Source organism: Ictidomys tridecemlineatus, chromosome 3 (genome assembly GCF_052094955.1).
Source record: "Ictidomys tridecemlineatus isolate mIctTri1 chromosome 3, mIctTri1.hap1, whole genome shotgun sequence".
Lineage (NCBI taxonomy): Eukaryota > Metazoa > Chordata > Mammalia > Rodentia > Sciuridae > Ictidomys > Ictidomys tridecemlineatus.
In genome coordinates this window covers 134,716,771-134,740,870 of record NC_135479.1, presented here as the reverse complement: position 1 = coordinate 134,740,870, position 24,100 = coordinate 134,716,771, and the positions used below count along the sequence as shown (strand labels likewise).

General features: G+C 37.7%; 1 protein-coding gene across 7 annotated transcripts in view; it reads left to right on the top strand.

Annotated features, from left to right (window-relative positions):
* The window catches only part of P3h2 (prolyl 3-hydroxylase 2), a 161,977-nt gene that overhangs the window by 106,546 nt on the left and 31,331 nt on the right, over positions 1-24,100 (top strand). For all 7 annotated transcript variants that reach the window (XR_013436753.1, XM_078043860.1, XM_078043858.1 and 4 more), the window contains exons 2-4: positions 17,332-17,484; positions 18,549-18,738; positions 23,676-23,807. Coding sequence is in view for 6 of the 7 variants with exons in the window: in XM_078043860.1 (XP_077899986.1) it covers positions 17,332-17,484; positions 18,549-18,738; positions 23,676-23,807 (475 nt within the window). In the remaining variant the exon portion in view is untranslated. The remainder of the gene's footprint in view (positions 1-17,331; positions 17,485-18,548; positions 18,739-23,675; positions 23,808-24,100) is intronic.

Below are 24,100 nucleotides of genomic sequence, written 5' to 3'. Positions count from 1 at the left end.
CATCGATTTCCTGTCCTTCCAGCGTTTTCTGACTGATTTATAATCATTGATGGCTTTCTCATTTTAGAAACTTCTCTCTAGCTTTCATTGAGGCCAAAGACCTAGAGTATGTCTCAAATGAAGACTACCACTTGCTGTTGCCACCATATTCTTAGTTGACTGGTTATGAAATTTTAAGGATGCCCTTCACTTTACATAAATTTTGATGAACTTGCAGAGGTTTCCCAAGAACTTAGCCTGTCCTCCAGGCTCCTGACTCCCAGTTAATTCCACCATCACCAGGCTAGTGTTTTTACAGCTCAGAAGACATCATCAAATCGATCACATGTCCCCAGTCTCACTCCCTTCCCCCTGCTAGGAGATGAAGGCTTCCAAAACCACCTCACATATATTAGCTTTTCTTTTTCAAAGTCCTTTTATTACTGCATTTATACAGATCTATGCATACATAGATATGTCTGCCTTCCTTTTGCTACAAATAAAAGCCAAAATACTTTATCTATATGATTAAAGATCTCTGTGATCCAGTCCCATGCAACCTTGTTTCTGCTTGCTTGGTAATCCAGACCTCCCACATGAGCCAGGTTGACCAAAACAGTATTTCATAAACACATTTGTGACACTCTGCTTGCTTCTTGCTCTTGTTCCTCTGCATCTGAGACATCCGCATGTTTTCTGTTCTCCAGGAACCTCAATCCTCCCCCACTTTTCCAATGAAGACTTTCCTGAACCTTCCAGGCTCCCGTGACCACTCACTTCTCTCTTTCTACATTCAGTGTTGCCAGCACCCATTCACTCTGCCCTCGAATCCCGTGGAACCTTACTTCTTGTTATTAATATTCTATGTATGTCCTCTAGTCCTAACTGGACAATAGGTTCAATACCATGTCACATTTGTTTTGTGTCCTCAGAAGCATGGATCTATCCTAGTTCTTTTCCTGACAGAACTGATCAGCAAACACTTGTCACATGGATGGAATATGCGTCAACTCACCTCTGCTTTAACATAATGGTGACTAAAATTCCTACTGTGGATAAACCAACATGGCTGCCAGCGAAGAGGCAGCACATACAATGCCTCCGTGGTAAGGGGATCAGAGAGACTCATTAATACACCCACATGCGCCCTGCTGGGAAACTTCAAGCAAATTTCCTCTGAAAGGAGACCTTCCTGGAACTAGTAAGTTTAATAGGAGGTGTTAGATTGTCACAAAATACTGAATCTCGGCAACCCAGAGCAGGGGCACAGTCCCGCCGGGGGCCGCCGAATGGCCGCTGCCTACACATTGCAGTGAGCATAGGAGCGGACACTAACCGCCTGGACCCCTGCGAGCGGGCCCTGTGAACCCAAGCCGACCGCCGCCCACAAGCGGCAGCGAGTTTAGGATCAGGAGCGACCTGCCCAGGTCCTGCGAGCTGGCTCTCTGAATCGCAGCTGGCGCAGGCCACACGCTGCATTGTTCTTGGGAACCATTGCTGCCTGCCTGGATCCCCGCGGGCGGGCCCTGTGAACCCAAGCCGACCGCCGCCCACAAGCGGCAGCGAGTTTAGGAGCAGGAGCGACCTGCCCGGGTCCCGCGAACTGGCTCTCTGAATCGCAGCTGGTGCAGGCCACACGCTGCACTGTTTTTGGGAACCATTGCTGCCTGCCTGGATCCCCGCGGGCGGGCCCTGTGAACCCAAGCCGACCGCCGCCCACACGCTGCAGCGAGTTTAGGAGCAGGAGCGGCCTGCCTGGGTCCCCGCAGCCCGGCTTTGTGAACCGCCCACACGTAACATCGAACTTGGGAGCAGTTGCTGGCTGTCTGCCTGTCCCCCCTCCCTCCCCCGGGCTGGCTTGGTGAACCTCAACCAGCCACTGCTCACACGGCACAGTGAACTTGGGAGCTGGCGCTGCCTGCTTGGCTGCTTGGGCTCCCTGCAGACCAGCTCTGTGAACCGCCGCTGGCTACCGCCAAGTGGCCGCTGCCTACACCCTTGCAGTGAGTGGGGGAGCAGACACTGCCTGTCCGGCCCCGAGGGCCCGACTCTGTGAACCTCCTCTGGCGGTTTGGAGCTGCAGACGACCACCCTCCACCTGCCAACCCAGTGCTGCAAACGACCCCTGACCAGCTCTGCAAAAGGCCCCGCCCACACAGCGAACAGCAGGAAGGGAGACCCGCCCAATCCTGGAGGAAGTACCGCTGCACAGTGATTGACTCCTGCCTACTGAGAGGAGAAACTTGGCCTGGTGGGCATAGCTCCACCCACTGGAAGAGCAGTTAATCGAACTCTAGGACTGCATTTATAAATTTTTTTTTTTTTTACTGTCTTTTTAAATGTTCTTTAATCCGTCTTATTTTATTTTATTCTATTTTTTAAATCTCATTTTCCATTTCTACTATTATTATTTCTCTTTAAATCCCTTTTAATCTTCTATTCTTTTCTATCCTTCTTTTCTCCTGTCTTTACATCTCTTTTTAATTTTCTTATTCCCCCTTCCTTGAATTCTACCTGCTTACTCTTATTCTCTTTAGTGACTTCTACCCATCCCTTCTAATACCTTTCCTCCCAAGCTTCAAATATATTTATAGGAGTAAACAGTAACTCAGCAGTCAAACAGAACAAGAAACAATATGAACAGCATGAAAAAGCAAGGAAGAAAAGGAGTGCAAACAATGCAGGGCAGCCTAAATATTCAGGAGGATATAGAACCACCAGAAAAATGGTCATATAAAGAACTCATGGAACACCTGAGACAGATGGAATGGAACCTTAAAGAGGATACAAGACAGCAAATTCAAGCAGCGAAAGAACACATTGAGAATGTATTACACAAACAGATAAAGGAAGAAGTTAAGCATCTTTATCAGGAGATAGAGACTATAAAAAAGAATCAAACCATAATCTTAGAAATGAAGGAAACTATAAACCAAATTAAAAACTCAAATGAGAGTATCATTAATAGAGTGGAGCAAGTAGAAGCTAGAACATCAGATAATGAAGACAAAATATATCATCTGGAAAAGAGGCTAGCCATCTCAGATAGGCTGGTTAAAAATCATGAGAGAAGCATACAAGAGATATGTGATAATATAAAAAAACCAAATTTAAGAGTCATTGGGATAGAGGAAGGGATAGAGATTCAAACAAGGGGAATGAGTAATCTACTAGATGAAATAATCACAGAAAACTTTCCAGAATTAAAAAAGGAAACAGATATTCAAATTGTAGATGCATACAGGACACCGAACATACAAAATCACAGTAGACCAACGCCAAGACACATTGTTATGAAGATATCCAATATACAGAACAAAGAGAAAATATTAAAAGCTACAAGAGAAAAGAGAAAGATTACATTCAGGGGTAAACCAATAAGGTTAACAACGGACTTCTCAACTCAGACGCTGAAAGCGAGAAGATCCTGGAATAACGTATTTCAAACACTGAAAGACAATGGATGCCAACCAAGAATTCTGTACCCAGCAAAATTAAGCTTCAGATACGACAACGAAATAAAAATCTTTCACGATAAACAAAAACTAAAAGAATTTGCAGCCAGAAAACCAGCGTTGCAAAGCATCTTGAGCAAAACACTTCACGAGGAAGAAACGGAAAACAATAACCAAAGCCAACAGTGGGAAGTACCTCAGTAAAGACAGATGGAGGGGGGAAAACTAATCATGGTGAAACAAACGCAATTAAAAAAAAAAAAAAAAACGAGATAAATAATCAAATATGGCTGGAAGTACAAACCATATATCAATAGTAACTCTAAACATTAATGGTTTAAACACTCCAATAAAGCGACATAGGCTGGTAACATGGATCAAAAAAACAAATCCAACAATATGCTGTCTCCAGGAGACTCACCTTACTGGAAAAGACATACACAGGCTAAAGGTGAAAGGTTGGGAAAAAATATACCACGCACACGCTCCTCGCAAGCAAGCAGGGGTGGCCATCCTCATATCGAATAAAATCGACTTCAAGACTAAGTTAATCCAAAGGGATAAGGAAGGACATTATATACTGTTAAAAGGAACCATTAAACAACAAGACATAACAATTATCAATATTTATGCACCAAATAATGGCGCTTCAAAGTTTATAAAACAAATTCTCCTCAAGTTCAAGAATCAAATAGACCACAACACAATAATTATGGGTGACTTCAACACACCTCTCTCACCATTGGACAGATCCTCCAAGCAAAAGTTGAATAAAGAAACTATAGACCTCAATACCACAATCAATAACCTAGACTTAACTGACATATATAGAATATACCAACCATCATCGAATGGATATACTTTTTTCTCAGCAGCACATGGATCCTTCTCAAAAATAGACCATATATTATGCCATAGGGCAACCCTCAATAAGTATAAAGGGGTAGAGATTATACCATGCATTTTATCTGATCATAATGGATTGAAACTGGAAATTAATGATAAAAGAAGGAAGGGAAAATCCAATATCACATGGAAAATGAACAATATGTTACTGAATGATCAAAGGGTTACAGAAGACATAAAGGAGGAAATCAAAAAATTCTTAGAGATAAATGAAAATGCAGACACAACCTATCGGAATCTATGGGACACAATGAAAGCAGTTTTAAGAGGGAAATTCATCGCCTGGAGGTCATTCCTCAAAAAAAGGAAAAACCAACAAATAAATGAGCTCACACTTCATCTCAAAGCCCTAGAAAAGGAAGAGCAAAACAATAGCAAATGCAGCAGAAAGCAAGAAATAATTAAAATGAGAGCGGAAATCAATGAAATTGAAACAAAAGAAACTATCGAAAAAATTAACAAAACTAAAAGTTGGTTCTTTGAAAAAATAAACAAGATTGACAAACCTTTAGCCATGCTAACGAAGAGAAGAAGAGAGAGAACTCAAATTACTAACATAAGGGATGAAAAAGGCAATATCACAACAGATGCCACAGAAATACAGAAGACAATTAGAAACTATTTTGAAAACCTATATTCCAATAAAATAGAAGATAGTGAAGACATCGATAAATTTCTTAGGACATATGATTTGCCCAGACTGAGTCAGGAGGACACACACGATTTGAACAGACCAATATCAATGGATGAAATTGAAGAAGTAATCAAAAGACTACCAACCAAGAAAAGCCCAGGACCGGATGGGTATACAGCGGAGTTTTACAAAACCTTTAAAGAAGAATTAATACCAATACTTTTCAAGTTATTCCAGGAAATAGAAAAAGAGGGAGTCCTTCCAAATTCATTCTATGAGGCCAACATCACATTGATTCCGAAACCAGACAAAGACACAGCAAAGAAAGAAAACTACAGACCAATATCTCTGATGAACCTAGATGCAAAAATCCTCAATAAAATTCTGGCGAATCAGATACAAAGACACATCAAAAAAATTGTGCACCATGATCAAGTAGGATTCATCCCTGGGATGCAGGGATGGTTCAATATACGGAAATCAATAAATGTAATTCACCATATAAATAGACTTAAAGATAAGAACCATATGATCATCTCGATAGACGCAGAAAAAGCATTCGACAAAGTACAGCATCCCTTTATGTTCAAAACATTAGAAAAACTAGGGATAACAGGAACTTACCTTGATATTGTAAAAGCTATTTACGCTAAGCCCCAGGCTAGCATCATTCTGAATGGAGAAAAATTGAAGGCATTCCCCTTAAAATCAGGAACAAGACAGGGATGCCCTCTATCACCACTTCTATTCAATATAGTTCTCGAAACACTGGCCAGAGCAATTAGACAAACGAAAGAAATTAAAGGCATAAAAATTGGAAAGGAAGAACTTAAATTATCACTATTTGCAGATGACATGATTCTATACCTAGAAGACCCAAAATGGTCTACAAAAAAACTACTAGAACTAATAAATGAATTCAGCAAAGTGGCAGGATATAAAATCAACACGCACAAATCAAAGGCATTTCTGTATATCAGCAACAAAACCTCTGAAATGGAAATAAGGAAAACCACTCCATTCACAATATCCTCAAAAAAAATAAAATACTTGGGAATCAACCTAACAAAAGAGGTGAAAGATTTATACAATGAAAACTACAGATCCCTAAAAAGAGAAGTAGAAGAAGATCTTAGAAGATGGAAAGATATACCCTGTTCATGGATAGGCAGAACTAACATCATAAAAATGGCGATATTACCAAAAGTCCTCTATAGGTTTAATGCAATGCCAATCAAAATTCCAATGGCATTGCTTGTAGAAATAGATAAAGCAATCATGAAATTCATATGGAAAAATAAAAGACCCAGAATAGCAAAAGCAATTCTAAGCAGGAAGTGTGAATGAGGTGGTATAGCAATACCAGATTTCAAACTATACTACAGAGCAATAGTAACAAAAACAGCATGGTACTGGTACCAAAACAGGCAGGTAGACCAATGGTACAGAATAGAGGATACAGAGACTAATCCACAAAGTTACAACTATCTTATATTCGATAAAGGGGCTAAAAGCATGCAATGGAGGAAGGATAGCATTTTCAACAAATGGTGTTGGGAAAACTGGAAATCCATATGCAACAAAATGAAACTGAATCCCCTCCTCTCACCATGCACAAAAATTAGCTCAAAATGGACCAAGGACCTTGATATCAAATCAGAGACTCTGCGTATGATAGAAGAAAAAGTTGGCTACGATCTACATATTGTGGGATCAGGCTCCAAATTCCTTAACAGGACACCCATAGCACAAGAGTTAATAGCAAGAATCAACAAATGGGACTTACTTAAACTAAAAAGTTTTTTCACAGCAAGAGAAACAATAAGAGAAGTAAATCGGGAACCTACATCATGGGAACAAATTTTTACCCCCCACACTTCAGATAGAGCCTTAATATCCAGAGTTTACAAAGAACTCAAAAAATTGGACAATAAGACAACAAATAACCCAATCAACAAATGGGCCAAGGACCTGAACAGACACTTCTCAGAGGAGGACATACAATCAATCAACAGATACATGAAAAAATGCTCACCATCTCTAGCAGTCAGAGAAATGCAAATCAAAACTACCCTAAGATACCATCTCACTCCAGTAAGATTGGCAGCCATTATGAAGTCAAATAATAACAAGTGCTGGCGAGGATGTGGGGAAAAGGGTACTCTTATACATTGCTGGTGGGACTGCAAATTGGTTCGGCCAATTTGGAAAGCAGTATGGAGATTCCTGGGAAAGCTAGGAATGGAACCACCATTTGACCCAGTTATTGCCCTTCTTGGTCTATTCCCTGAAGACCTTAAAAGAGCGTACTACAGGGATACTGCCACATCAATGTTCATAGCAGCACAATTCACAATAGCTAGACTGTGGAACCAACCCAGATGCCCTTCAATGGATGAATGGATTAAAAAAATGTGGCATTTATACACTATGGAGTATTACACAGCACTAAAAAATGACAAAATCATGGAATTTGCAGGGAAATGGATGGCATTAGAGCAGATTATGCTCAGTGAAGCTAGCCAATCCCTAAAAAACAAATACCAAATGTCTTCTTTGATATAATGAGAGCAACTAAGAATAGAGTAGGGAGGAAGAGCAGGAAGAAAAGATTGACATTAAACAGAGGCACGAGATGGGAGGGAAAGAGAGAGAAAAGTGGAATTGCATGGAAATGGAAAGAGACCCTCATTGTTATAAAAAACTACATAAAAGAGGTTGTGAGGGGAATTGGAAGGAAAATAAGGAGAGAAATGAATTACAGTAGATGGGATAGAAAGAAAAGATGGGGGGGAGGGGGATAGTAGAGGATAGGAAAGGTAGCAGAATACATCAGTCACTAGTATGGCATTATGTAAAAATGTGAATGTGTAACCTATGTGATTCTGCAATCTGTATTTGGGGTAAAAATGGGAGTTCATAACTCACTTGAAACTATTGTTCGAAGTATGATATGTCAAGAGCTTTGTAATGTTGTGAACAACCAATAAAAAAAAAAAAAGAAAAAAAAAATTCCTACTGTGCTTTTGTGAACGTTTTAATCAAATATGTAGGTTCTAATAATACTCCTGATACTCATTTTGGGGACATTTCTTTTCTTCACCTATAAAATGAAGCACTGGGACAGGCCAGCTTTTCTATGGTTATTGGAAGTTAGTATTCGCAAGCCCAGTTCAGAGCTGATATTACCTGAGATGTTGAGTCAGCAAGTATATTTTTCTCCAAACTTTAACTTTCTCAGAAATTCAGACAGACTGGCCCCCCCCCCACCCGCCCTGGCCAATAATGTGTCTTGGCTAAAGCACAGAGAATGTTTGGGTTTATGTACAACCTGCATATATGGCATGGACATTTCATTTCTTGTACAGCCTCGAGGTTATTGCTGTGGCCAAATACTTAAAAAGGTGCAGGTGTGATGCCAGAGGTGCTTATGAAACTTTGAAAGAACCCTGTCATCAAAACCACCTTTTTAGTAACACCGTGTGGCCCGTCAAGCGAGGAGCACTCATTAGTCAGCTTGATGGGTCAAATACCTGAAGAGACCTCAGACTCTTTTGGAAGTTCCCTCCAGGAAGAGTCTCTGGAATGAACTTTCCTTTGGCTTCTAGCCATGGTACATTGCTTTACATAAGCTGAAGTGAGCATTTGAGAATATTTTTTGAAGTAAACTCCCCACTCCTCTAAGAGCAAAAGATCACGTTTCACAGAAGAATGTAGCATATTTATATATTTCCAAAAAGGTGCAAGTGGAAAAGCTTTTGATTTGCTTGTTTACTTTTCTTACATTTCTCTTGGTGGAGCAGTTTCAGTGGAATATTAAATTTATTTAGTAAACACAAAATAGAACAGAGATTAAGCATGTTAGAAAATGTCATGATAGAACTTTTGTACGTTCACTAAGCTCTAAAGCCCTTTTCAAGTCATTAATTTCACCTGGCTATTTTCAGTGTTATCTTAGCACTGTTATATTTTTCAGCAAAGTCCCAAATGATTAATTCTTTTCTCTGCCCAACATGCCTCCCTTTGTAATCCACTCAGGAAACATGGGTACTTAAGGGAGAAACAGGAAATAAACCCACAATTTGATTCTCAGTCCTTGGCCTCCCACTCCTTCTTGCCATGACAGATATTTTATGTCAGCCACTTTGTCATTTGTCAAAACAATGTTGCAGACACAAAAAATTTGAAAAGAGTTTTCAACATATTTTAAGATCAGTAAATTAGTTCCAAGTTTATATTAAGCTATATCGCTGCTGATTTTCAAAAGGTATTTTACAAAGTAGATATCCTACATAATAACTACTTTGCTCATCACAGTGGACAAAATGAAATGACTATGATATTGTTCAGTTTCAGAGGAAAAGGTGATCTGTCTGCAAATAACTACAGAGACACAACTCTGATGTAGTGGCACCTCCTCCTCCACAAAAAAAATATTAACGGAGTTTTTCCAGAAATCTCCACCATGGATGATTTTAGGACTGTCAGCAAAAGAGTCTCTCCAAAAGAGTTCAGTGTAGATAAACTTCCTATTTTTGTGTTGTCCTATTTTACTTGGCCACTGGCCAGGAAGAAATCAGCACTCCAGGTGCTGGACACCCCCTTACTATTTTTTCACAAATATTTATCTAGTAAAGCAGTTTGTAGAAATGTGTAAACAACTTCTCTGGCCTTGAGCTGGAGCTTCACAGAGATGTCTATATTTCTAAGATAAAAAAAGTTACCAGTTGGTCTCCACGGTAATAGCTGGCAGGGGAAGGAAAGAAAGAGGAGAAGATGCTCTCCCCTTTTCAGGTATTGTCTTTGAAGGGTTAACTTGCCCAGAACAGTGAAAGAAAAAACTGCTTTTATGTGAACTTCTGCAGACTGTGAACTTCTGAGCCCCTCCCCTTACATGCTGGGTATAAAATTCTGAATCTATCTGAACTTGGGGTCCAAGGGATTAGTTAGTTACAGCAATAGCTGCGCCCTCTGAACCTGGCTGCAGCCAAATAAAACTGTTTCCTGCTATCTTCGGTGCCTTGCCTCATCTGTCCCTACAACACTTAGAGTGAGCACTTAGGGAACTGGCTTCTGGCACCAGTGAAGTGGGGGCCAGCTAGAACTGTTAACAGATCACTCGGGAAGATAGCATTCATCTCCATTTATAATAATGAAAAACCAGGCAAAAGCAAAACATGAGTGAAAAGTATACACCAAAACTTTTGTATTTAAACTGTGAAGTTTATAAAGGGCAATTATGTCCAGCAGTTTTCTATATGGTGCTTTAAAACACTATTTGTATCAGCATGTACCCCCATACATAATGACCAACTACTTCTGGAGGCATAAAGGCTCATCTACTATCATTTTGAAGAATTTCACATTCTATTAGGTAGACAGTCAATAAATCACCATTTTTATTGCTTTTATTTTTATCATTAGTATTGTAATGCACTTTGTAAACTATATAAAGATAAATCTTATTATTAGCAACTTCACAAACTAGATTCTGCTCACCAATATGATGATTGCCCATGAGAAGAGTGTAGTTCTGAGCTTCTATAGAGGAATACTGGAGTTATATTTGTTTTTCAAAATCTGACCTGAGTAAGCTTCTTTACACATTCAAGAGGTGAGTACTACAAAAATCATGAGACATTGGCAAAACTGGATTATAAAATGAGTGGCATAGACCTTCACAAGAAATATTCAGAGAAGATTAAAGTTAATATTTCCAGAAACAGTAGCAGGAAGCAAATGTCAAAGAGGTCTTGGGCCATACTCCATTAGTCACTCTCTGACATCTCAAGGGAGACTACAAACAGTGTGGAGGTTCAGATGCGGCTGGGTTCTCCGGGCACCCTGTCCTAGTGCTGAGAACCAAAAACAACAGCCACTCACCAGTATTCCACGCAGACCGGTTTAATTTGATCCAAGGCAGACACAACTGGTCCACATTCCAACACTAAGATAGTGCTCACTCCTCCTGGCCCAGCAACCACTGCGTTCTGACTGCTCTCTTGTCAGGAAGTCAGACAATTCACAGATGGCCGGAGGGATTTTATCCAATTAAGCTCACATTTATTTTTGGCTAATATTTTGAGATTTTTTTTTTTAACATCAAGCCCTTTTGTTTTAAATAGTATCTAATCTGAAATAGTATGTTGAAAAGTTCTGCTTCTTCATTTACTGTTTTTTCTCCTACCAGAAAGATGAGCTTTATTTAGATAAGAAACCTAGAAAATTGAGCATATGGAGTGTGTTGTTCCAGTGAGCTAACAGGGTAACCTCTTTCTGCAGTGGCTTTTCCGGCGTCAGTGTTTATCATTAAAATGTAAACATGGGATTTAAACTTCACTAGAGTGTTTAAAAAAGAGCAGGAGTCTATTAATCAGACTCAGGGCCGTAAGTAATTGAAGAAAAGCATATAAGCAGTTTGGCAAAAGAAAGTGCTTTCAAAAGACATGTTCTTCCTTTCCAACCTATTCCACAGAGGAACTGTTACTCCTTAGAAATCTCATTTCCCCTTTAATCCTGACAAAGTATCATTTTGAAATCTATAAATATTTACTTATAACCATGACTACATTTTAGACTAACATTCCATGAATGCAAAGATAAGTTCATTTTCTACACTGGCAAGGACACTTAACAATGGCTGGATTCTTCAAAGCTAGAAATTTCCAATGTTCTATACAGACTGAGATATAAGAAAGAAATACAGTTACTAGAAATTTCCCTTTCTCTGGGGATATATCCTTTTAATAAATTTTACCTTTTCTGTGTTCAAAAGGTCTTTGAGTTGCCTTGCTACAGCAATTATTTTTATATTTAAGATTTTTGAAATGGAAATACAAAGAAAACCTGAAAGAAAAAGAGAAGTATGCCAGATATACTAAAAACTCCATGTAACATAGTTACTATAAATGAAATAAAATTTAATTCTGAGCTTCCAAGAAGTCAGAGCAAAAAGGGCAATACAATATATTATGGACTTTTCAACATATACTAAACTTAATATTATAAATCTGTCAGGAGAAACAAGCTATTTTTTTATTTTTTTTTGCTTCTGAATGATAAAAGTAATTCATACATGGGTCTTTTTACAAGGTATATTATCATAAAGAATGGCATTGCTAATTAGGAAATAAAATGAAAAGTCATGTTTAATGTGGCAATTTTTTGATTGTCTAAAAATCTGATTTCCTTATGTAGAGTTTAGGAATTTCTTTAAATAAGATTGAATTCTTACTACACAGCCAGGTCTTTAAGTTTGAAAGATATAATTTACAAGATTTAGTTTAATCCAGGAGGTCAAACTGCTTCCAAATTTTGTTTTGAAATACTATGTTTTTTTAAAAGAATATTTTTAAAATTTTTTGTTCAATTTAAAATATATTTATATTTATGTATTTGACTTTGGGAGGAAAAATTAACTAGGGTTCACAAAATTTTGAAGTAAATTCAGAGATTTTAGCAAGTGATGAAATATCTACAAAAGTGTCCTGTATCACAGTATATATCTAATAGCTCCATAAAACAAAGACTTAACATTTTCAGGCCAGGAATTTTTAGGTTTCACCTCTTGCCAATTTTTTTCCCCCTCTAACTGGTGTGCTAATGATACTAGCTAGAACTTGAATATTCTGTGATTTAGAAACCTAATGTGTTCCGGTGTCTACTTACATCTTGTCACCTGATGAGCAACCTCACATGGGGCTAAGAGTCTCCTAAGTTGCTATATTGTGAAACAAAGTCCGAAGCAAAAATATAGCACCTTATCAAAAGGTGATGCATGATATTGGATAAATCTCCAAAGTTAGGGAGGTGAATATAGAGGAAAAAAAAATCTGTTTCTTTATTGAAAACATTGATATCTGAGTAGTAGAATGGAAATAACTTATTTTGGACTCTGTGTTTTACTCCCACTGTTCAAAAAGTCCTCAGAAGAGAAAAAGTATTGTTCCTGAAATACACAGTGTTTCTTATGTGTTTTAATGTGCTTTAGAATTTGGCTTTTTCCTTTTTTGTACATATCTCACAAGCTGTTCTCAATTTTATTTTCAAAACTTTTGAGCTTCATATTTGCCCTAATTCAGAATCAAAGGAACTTTTATATTTTTCCTACTATGTTTGGACATTTAATTTTTTTTCTTTTGTGCTGTGTGTGCCTTCTGTGTTGAGAAACATTGCCACAGCAAGAATGGGTAAAATAGGAAAAGAAAGGAATGAAAAGCATGGAGAGGAGAGGAAGAAAAAGAGGAAGCAACTGACCTATTCAGCCCTATTTTTATTTTGCAAAGTACAAGAATGAACTCTGATCTGAATTATTGCAGAGCCCTCCTGCTCGATACAAAATCTGTTTTCCACATAACAGTTTTGATTGTCATTTTAAAATGAGCTTAAGATTCTTGTTACATCCCTCCTTAAATTTCTTTAATAGCTTCCCCTTGCACTTAGATTGACATGGAACTCTTAAGCATAGACTAAAAATGACCTGTCCTCCAGTTTCTCAAATCTCCCTTCTTAGTCACTGCTCAGCTTTTAAAATATGCCAGGGCTTTTTCCACTTGAGGGCCCTTTCCCTTGACTTTCTTTTTGCCTGAAATGATCTTTCTTCTGCTAAGCTCATGACTGGATTCTCCACTTTTAAGTCATTGCAGAGAGATCTTCCTTGATAATGGATCTGAGGGTTCCTCCTTCCATCCCAATCCTTCCAGGCTCACAATTATGTTCATTTATACCTACTTAGCACTTACTCAAACTGCTTTCACTAAAAATTACTCACTAGAGATTTATTTTCTTCAGTGAAAATATTAGCATCCAGAAAGCAGGTCCTTTGCCTTGGCCACATATGTGTTCTCCTTGGCTAACATAGTGTCCTGCACAGAGTTAATGCAAAATAAATGCTTGCTGAATAAGTGAATGAATGAAGTGAAGAATTTGGGTACAACTGGAGTACTGGACTCACATGGGTTTTCTTGAGTAGTGTGATGGGAAGTTGCAAAACTTTTGGTATGTTCAACTCATCTGGGAAAAGTTTTCTTAATGATGGATAGGACAAAGTTATGCTAAAAAGACTGGAGCCAAATGCTAGAGTTCTTGAATGTTCTGATGCAGTGTCTGGAATCTCTCTGTGGTCCATGGATAGCTACTGGAAAATTTTTAATCATTGGTGTGTGCTTTTGAAATGTCTCCTTTATTGCTGGCTATGGAAAATGACTTGCGTGTCAGAAGAGCCTCATTCACTCACCAGCTCATGACACTGCAACTTCCGAACATCAGCAGGGTGTTGATTTAGTCAGTGTTCATTTCTTTTTCCAGGCAGCATGATTGCCACGTAGGGTTGTGCTTCTGGGCTGGCAGGAGAAAATGTTTGCCTGCATTCCTCATAGCTTGGGTTAAAATGATCCAGGGCTTCTTTCTCACATCTCAGAGGCCAGTGGCTCACCTTTTAAGTTCAATACCATCTTCTTGTTGAATTATTCCCCTTTCCTCAATTCTTTTTTATTTCAAAATTTCTTTTTTCTAATGCATAGAGTTACCCTCATATTAGAGCTACCCTCTTCTGTGGTTGGTTTTAAGGATACCTTAAAGAAATCTGGTTTGAAGCCTTCAGATGCCATTTGCTTTTGATTTGCATTGGCGGAGTAGTTGGTAGTTTCCTCTTCAGTCAAAATCTAGTACTTACGAGGTCAGTAGTAATCTCCATCCATTAATACAACATTATATGTAGTGTGCACATGGTTCTGTGGCTTTTCCAATGAAACCCAGTATGTGAATTGTATTTCTACGACAGAGTACAAATTTATCAACTTTCCAGTTGAAACAATGATCTTTTTTTTATGGACTCTGGCAGACAGTTTTAGTTTCATGAACTGCTTTACAATAATTGAAAAGCCAAGGCCAGTTCATGAAGAAATTTTATGGTTCAGTGTGAAGTTATGAAATCTTCTTTATATTTGTATGAGGAAGATGCATTATGTTTAACACAGAGTTAAAATACATTCATATATATTACTGCACCAAATAAACAAATAGGCAATGTGGTTTTTCAAACATTAGCTGACCATTCTCAAGAGCTACTGAAACGTATTCACCTGTGATAACTATTATTGGAAACTTTCAGCGTTATGTCCTCTTAGTACTGTATAGTTTATGAGACACACTGACATGTAACATACCTCTCAATCTATGTGTTAAAGATTTGCTTTACATTTTTCTCTTAGACATATCATAGATATTATTTATATGTAAATTAGATGGGAAATAAAAATAAATAATTTATATCATCTCTATTCACAGAAAGTTCTACTGGGAGATGCAAATATACTGAGATAAAATATAAGGCAGAATATGTTAAGTACCCATAGAGGAATAGGGATAAGATGATATCTGGTGTTTCACCAGAGCTATAGGTTTGGGAAAGCAGTTCTTAAGGAAAGCAGGATTCAAGCTTGGCCTTATGGGATGTGTTACATTTTAATAAGAAGTCACACAGGAGCAAAGCTTCTCTAAATCCATGCAACAGCCTGAGCCAAGGCATAAAAAGGAAAATGAGCATCACAACTATTTGTTTGCGTTCTATCAACTTTAAGGCCTAGTGCTATGCAATCAGAACATGTCAGTACTAAAGGGTTTTACACAATACTTATGGTTTGGCTATTAATTTGAGATAATTTTCACTAAAAGTTGCCTATTATATTCTCATAAGTGGTATGTTCACAGGAATTATAGATTATAGTCCTTCATGAGAGTGATGGGTTATACTCATTCAAGGGAACAGATTCACATCTTGAAAACTGATAGATCATTTTATAAACTATATGCTAACATTGGTTCATTTATTTTGAGTGTTTTTTTTTAATCACATTGATATATATTACACAGTTAAATCCTTCCAAAATGCTATGTGGTAGATAGTGATATGCAGTTTTTTTGTGAGTGTATTTTTCTTAAGGGAGAACTGAAGTGCAGATGTTTAAAAGACATTTTCCAGGTTTACTTGGCCAATAAAAGTGAACCTACCTACAATTTAAAGCCCATTGTTTTCTCTCTGTACTTGTATAACTGTCACTATGTAGATGCCCATAGAATTCCTATTTATCTGATTAGTGTGTGAGAAATTGAGAAAAATAAAAACAGATAAAAAGAAACATCTAAAATTAGAGGTTTTGAAAACCAAAACAATTCTGGCTGCACAAAATTTAGGTCATAGGGAAAAATAATGGAAAAAGGTATTTTGAGGAAAGATTTAATAGGAGGAAAGTCATTAACTAAGAATATGATAATAAGGATGCGACACTGTAAAAATTAAGCAGTTTTTTTTTTTCTGGGAGAGTCAATTCTTAATATATCACCAGCCTGCAGTGACTAGGGGCTTGTGAACCCACTGTCGTTTGTATTTTTAAGTCTTTGAGTAGCTACTTTTCCAAAAGAAGACCTAATGAATATTATATGATGTCCTACAATTTTATATTTTGTTCTTCAATAATAATGAGTTTTTATTTCTTCATACTTTAAAACAAACCCAACATATCTTTTGGATTTCACTATGAAAAAGACTACTAATGAGAATATTTATTTTTATGCTATGAAATAAAGGTTCTCTCTGTAGACAATCTCCATGACCAAAGCACAGGTCAAAATGTCTTAAATTTAATTCTTTTGTGTTAAAAATGAGTCCTTGCTTTGTCCATGAAGAGTGGGTCTAAGTGGTTTAGGAGGAAGACAATGTCTGTGTGGTGATTATTAAAAGTCCTTCCTTTTTTATTAGTGAGAATCAGAGTGGTAAGTTCAGGGTCTCTTACATACTGGAGTAGTTTACTCCTTCACTCTTAATTCATCACTGTCTGAAGCCTGAGGACACATTTGACGGAAGGATAGGTTTCCTACTTCCATCCTTTGGAAAATGAAAAGAGTATTCGTCCTTTGAGTTTCATGGGAAAGATGGGCAAAATCAAAGAGGAGAAAGTATAAGACAAAAAATATTGAAAATGAATATACAGCCCTGGGGAGATTTTTTTCTGTTTAATTAACTATAAAGCTAACATAATCATATAGGTTTAGTTTCCTAGAAAACATAGGTGGCTAAGAAAAGCGAGGAAGGAGATTAATGTGGAACAAAGCACATGTATTCATTTTCACCAATGTCAAAATATCCACATATTATTTTGGGAACACTATCAACTTCCTCACATTTAAGTGTGGATGTTAGATATAGTAAAGTGGAAAAAATATGTGTAAGTAAAGACTATGAACTGGAATCCTGGCCTTACCACTTTTACGCTACAAGACCTTGAATTAATCTTTTTATTTCTCTGAACCCAGCTTAGACACGTTTGCCTTCATTTGTTCCTTCTTTTCCCCCTGCAGCTTAACCAATTGCAAAAAGCAGTGGAAGCTGCTCACACTTTCTTCATGGCCAATCCTGAGCACATGGAAATGCAGCAGAACATTGAGAATTACAGAATGATGGCTGGCGTGGAAGAGTTCCAGCTGATAGACCGAGAAGCCAAACCTCACCTTGTGAGTTCTGAGGACCTCTGCCTCATGCCCCATGGAGCTATGTGCTCCTGAGTTTCATTTGACCCAAACCAGATTCATGTGAATGGATATCTCAATTTGAGTCTCAATTTCCAGTCATGTTTTTATATTTTCAGAGTTCTCAGATGAAATATTGTAATTATCACAGTCCAAAAAAATCAAGAAAATATTTAAGTTTTTAATTAAATTTTAAAAATATTAAAAATTGAGGGAAATAAAAATTAACTTAGCGAATCAGTGTATTGGGAAACCCAGAACATCATACAAGTATCTGTAACCCTCAGCTCCGCTCCAACACTATATTTTTTTTTGAGACATGGTCTACTTTCATTTCTCAGGCTGCTCTTGAACTCCCGGGTCCAAACAATCCTTCTGCCTCAGTGTCCTGAGTAGCTGAGACTACAAGCACATACCACTGTGCCTGCTTCCAACACACTTCATACTTAGGAGCTTTGTCACAGGAGCAGGTCACATCATGGCTCCCAGGTTCTTGGGTCACAGGTTTGCCCATGGTACCTGTACTTTTCAAATTGGGGTTTTAAAGAGCCACACAATTCTTTTTTTATGAAATGTTATTTGAAATACCATGTTAGAAGGACTTTTTCCCCCCATTTTTTGCCATGACCATTCTCAAGGGCCTCTAAAATCATTGCAGTGAAGGATGAGAGAGAAAGATTTTAGATAGAAGACTACTTTTTGTTGTTGTTGTTCTTCAATTGGGCAAGGCCTGCAAGTGGGTGTTATTTCCATCCACATCTACTGTCCTGCACTTATTCTATGGCCCTACCCACGGGCAAAGGGACTAGAAATTATAATCTTAATGTGTGCTCAGGAGAAGAATGAAATTACTAGTGCCAGAGCAGCCTACTTGCTCATTCAGCCCTCTCTCATTTACAATTATTTGAATCTAGGGAGGTTACAGTCTGGGCTCCAGGTGTAATATTGTTTTCTGCAGCACATGTGAGCTCCACACCCCACCTTCCTACATGATCCTGGGGCTTCTTGCATGCTGCCTTTGAAAATATGTTTTTTCTGTGTATTTGCAGGAGAGCTACAGTGCAGGCGTTAAACACTATGAGGCTGATGACTTTGAACTGGCTATCAAGTACTTTGAACAAGCTTTACAAGAATATTTCAGTGAAGATGTGGAGTGCAGAACTTTATGCGAGGGGCCTCAGAGATTTGAAGAGTATGAGTACTTAGGGCATAAAGGGGGTCTTTATGAAACTATTTCAGGTAAAGCTTATTTTTTCTTCTTATTTATTTTATCATTACAAAAATACTACATGCATTTTGTAAAAGAATCGCATCAATGTTGAAGTATATATTCTAAAAAATGAAAGACTCTCATATGTCAATCCCATCCTATCTCCCCTTGATTATTTGTGCAGTTAACATTTTCCAATTGATTTGCAGATATTTATGTGTCTATAATTGTTATTGCGTTTTTATAGAAACAGGGAAATAGTATAAGTACTGCTTTTCAACATATTTTTGTTTTATTTGTGCTTAACAATTAATTGTGGACTTCTTCTAATGTAAGTACATAATATTCACCTGATTATATTTAATGACTAGGTAACATTCCATTATGTTGTGATGTCATAACTTATTTGACCAGTCTTACTGATGAATTATTGCAGAGTTTAATTTTTATAAACAATGTAGTAGTAAACACTTTGGTATAGTATTTTTCAATTACTTCAAAGAATAGTTTACTATATATGAGAATGGTATTTAAAATAGTAGGTATGGTCAATATACAGTAACTGCTGATATTAGCTAATTAAGCATTGGAGGACCAGCAGAGTTAGTTCCCTGCTGTATACCATGCATGAAATAAATTTTATTTGTATTAACAATATAATTATAAAAAGCAAAATTTTTAGAATAGATGTAAGAGATTTGTATTATGTTGGGAGAAGAAAAACTCTTCTAAGCATGAAAGAGACAGGATAAATCAAGAAAAAGGCTTTTTTCCTAAGACCCATCAATATGAACTTATACAATAAATTAAGTTGATCTACAAAAGGCAACTGGAAAATATTGCAAAATGTTTTATAGATGGAGCTAATAGCCTTCATATTTAAAAGGCATATTTAAAGAGAGCATATAAGTTCTTATCACTAGTATTATTGCTAGTGGTAATTTCTTAGCAGAGAAACTAACACTTAATGTAGCAATTATAACATACAAAGTTCTTTACAATTCTGTAGGCAGATACCATGTAGTTATGTACCCCCTCACCATGTCCATTTTGTGTTTATTTGTTTGTTTGTACTGTTTCAGTCAAAAGAAAAGGGAATTTATTGAGGCCCCAGGGCCATGGGGCTTGGGCAGGAGGCTACCCTGTGAGGGAAGGAGAAGCCCATGGAGGGGCCTTATTTGGCTGCTTCTTGGGGTGGAGTATGCTGCTGTGGCCTTCTTTTTTTTTTTTGTAGGAATTGACAGTGTGGGGTTCAAGGGAGCATGACACCTACAGCAGTTGTATTGTTGCATTGGTTTCTGGGCAAGCTGATGCAGGGAATGGTGGGTGCTGCTACTGTGTAGGCAAAGCAGCAGGTGCAGGGTAGGCGCTGAATGTGAAGTCCCAGAGAGTACAGCCATCCTCCCTCAGTCTGCAGGCATCAGATGCTACTGGTCAAGTGGGATGCTCTTAGGGCTTGGGTTTTGGCTTTCACATTTTTGGTGGTGTCACTAGGCTACAAAAGGGCTGCCCATCAGCATTTTCACAATTATCTGCATCTTGGTGGCAGTCACTGTATCACCTCATTGAAGAGACTCCTCTTCCTTTTTTAAATGAGGAATTTATCCCTCAGTAAGATTAAGCAACATGAATAAAATGAGGCTGGATATCAAATCCAGGCTTTTCTGAATCTAGAGAGCATATTGTCAAAGTCTAGATAACTGAAAAATGAAAAAAGAGTAATCTATTCAACAGCTGTTTAACAAACATTTGTTGAGTCTTATTGTGTTCCAAGTTACATATATGAAAAACAGTGTTCAGTTTCATAGAAATGCAAATTATTGAAATCAGTTTGTTTTCTCCAACTTCTAGTGTTCTCTAAGAAAGCACCTAACCAGTAACTGAAGCCAAGTCCCAGGAAGTTATCTTTTAGGTGCACATTGTCCTCAATTCCTCCTTTCATCTATCTGATTTGTTACAAAACTTCAATAGACACTACCTCCCAGTAGCACTTAGGATTTTCTGGCTCTCTGCATCCTTTTTGCTAACACCCTATATATTTTAACTAAACTATTGTGACTGCCTCCTTACTGCTTCTAGTGTATAGTTCAGGTTTGACACTAAACAGAGACAGGTAATTTTGTGTTTTAGAGTCACAAAATTCTGTATTCACAGACCTACTAAAACCTCAGGATCACTACCACCAATGGTTTATATTCCACTTGGAACAAAATCCAAACCTTCGAGGACTTTCATATATATGTTCTCATCAACCGGTTCCCCAACTTCTCTTTGATTGATGCTTACTGCACCTTTAATTCCTTGGGTATACCATGTTTATTTTTACTTAAAGACCTTCAGAATGTTGTTTTCCTGTGTCATTTGTCTAAAGTCCTGTTTCGGTGCTAAGTCCTCAGTACCTAAGCATAATGAATGGCAGATAGTAGATACTTAGTAAATATTGGTTAAATGAAAAGGTGGATGAATGAATGAATTAGAATGACAGATAATTAACAATTTTGCAGACTAACTGGTTAACAATCCTCCATGTTTGTGAGAATGTAGGTCATAAATTTTTAAGGATTTTTAAGGGACAATTAGGTTATAGCTACCAAAATATAGACTAGAATCCATATATTTAGTAGACTCAAAATTACATTTAATTTTTCCCTATTACTCAAAATCAGCTCAGTTCACCTAAAATCAATAAACCCATGAATTATTGAGGATTTGTTCCCCAAAGTTTTGTTTCCCTGGGCTTCTGCCAGATCCATTTGCCTGCAGTATTGTGAGCATTGATCAATTCAATGTCAGTTTTTTTTGCGTATTTTACATTTTAATTGCAAGTATTTCTCTACACTTATTTTTTTTTGGAGGGGGGAAATAGGCAGGCTTTTCTTTTATTATAGTTTGCTATGTTGTTATATTGTAGAAATATGTGCTCCACCCCCCGCATTCAGCTTTAAACCTGCCTCTGTGAATGCCCAAGGAAAAGTGTTGGCAAACATCCGAGATCTGGTTTAGGAAACTGACTATTTCCCATAGATCAGCATTTGATGATTTGCTCAAGGTCATTATCACAGCACATGGTTTACTGGAAAAGAATACAGGTCTTCTAGCTCAGGTTCTTAATACAACTACCACTGCCACCATCACAACTTCCAAAAAAGAAAAGCAATAAAAAGAGTCAAACCAAACATTTTCAATTTCAGAAATATGGTAAATCTTCTTGGGAATTTGAAGTGTATCCAGTTTATTATGAGAAGGAACATTTTTAAAGTATTCCCACACAAGTGTCTTGGATCGCATGCTTATTTAAAACATATTAATTGCACAATGACATTCAAGCAGAACACAGGCAAGGAATACAACTCATAAAAAGAAATATGACAACTCTCACTATGTAAATTCTTGTCTGGTTCAAAAGTGTCCTAAATTAGGAGTAAAACTGGCATTTAAAATACAGACTGTATTAGAAAGCCATAATGTTTGTGTTTTAGAGTTAGAAGAGACATTAAAAGTTGGAGAAAAATACAAATGGCTGCTGAATGCAGTTATTGATGAATAACCCTGAAGGATATCATTTTGTCGCTTTTGTTGCTGTTTATATACAGCTTTGAAAAATATTTTCATTCAGAAAATCATTTCATGGTGCATGTGTTTTCCATCTTTTTATTTTGCTTGTCATTTGGAATAGGGGAAATGTATATTAGAAGGTAAAGAGGAATGTAAGCGGTTAAGTAGAAGACAGCTGAAGGTTGTTTGTTGTTGTTCCTTTGAGAAATAAAATAGCTAGCTGTTTATTTCTAACTAGCTAATCAAATAAATGGAACTCACTCTTCCTCTCACATGGCCCAGCTGGGGCCAGTGGACTTCAGGGATTCTAACTGTGCCCCTAGGAGTGAGTTAGCCAGCTCGTGTGAACCTGGCACCGTTTCCCCCATACCAGAAAATGCACGTTTCCTTCCTATTGTGTTCTGAGATCCCTCTGCAAGATCATCCAGCTACCTATTAGTGTCTATTGAAGTTTTGTAACAAATCAGATAGATGACTAAACAGAAAAACCTCTTGAAAGAAGGCAGTTTGGGTAAATTAAGTTGGACAACCATAGTCAAATAGATTCTATCATCCTTCTCAAGGCAACCTGCTCAGCCCAACATGAATGGACTATTCTTTCTGGAAAAGACTGTCTCTGTCTTCATTGTCAAAATCAAAGTCTGGGCAAGAGGGAAAAATGGGAGCCATAGAAGAGGGAGCAAGGAGAAAGAGGAAAAATGCTTACCTGAATTCTTTAGCTTTCATCCTTTCCCCTACTTTACCAGTTCCTGGTAAAGAATATATAATGTCCAGGTGATGGGCTAATTTGTAACTGGATAGAGTCTTCATCAATAGATGTCAAGAAATAATATTATTTTATTTTATTTTTATTATTAATTTTATTTTTTATTTCCTCCTTAGGCAAATTTGTCTTGAAAACTTTTCCTTTATCTGTATTTCTGCCTACCCTGCTCAGGGAAGGGGAGCTTTTTTGTTTCATTTCTCTGCTTAAACTCTAAATCAACACAGTGGCCCCATTCTCTGAACAGTTCCTTCATATCACTAGAATTTGAACTTACAACCCTCATTCCAGGATGCTTAGGACATCCGAAGAAAAGCGTCAGAGTTGTTAAATAATAAAGTCTATATGCAGCTGGATGTGGATGGGGTGAAATGGCTGTCACATTCAAAGGGAGTAAAGAAACGGATACATGGGAAAGGAAGGGTGCAACATAGAAAAAGACCATGAGCCAGAGGGTTTGGAACCTACCACTGTTGAGTAATCACTGGTGAAGAGACTGGGGCAAGTCACTGTCTTGGTGAGAAGCTTCAACCATCTCAAAGTGCTGATGGTAGGGACTTCTCTCTGGCAGTGTAGGAGGTAAGGAATGCCGGTGGAACTGCAGCTGTCAGCAGACAGCAGAACATACCTTTGGCTCTTGTCTTCCAGATCACTACATGCAGGTGCTGGTTTGCCAGCATGAGTGTGTGAGGGAGCTTGCTACCCGCCCTGGCCGCCTCTCACCCATTGAGAATTTCCTTCCTCTGCATTATGACTACCTACAGTTTGCCTACTACCGAGGTAAAGCGTGGATTATCCGTGAGGAGTTTGGGGGGTCGCTTTTCATCATTGCAGACACTACATTTCATGGTTTAGTCCTCTGCTTTCTTTATCACCAAAGCATGGAATTTACACAATTTTCCCTCATCTCATATCACTGCTTAGGACAAGAAGAGCAGAAGGTGACACCATAAAATAGGCAAAGTACCAAATCTAATACTGTGATAATTTCCTGAAAATTATACCTAGGCTGACACTATATGATTTTTAAACTTAATTCTTGGAGCTTAATTTTAATAGTAATACATTCCTAT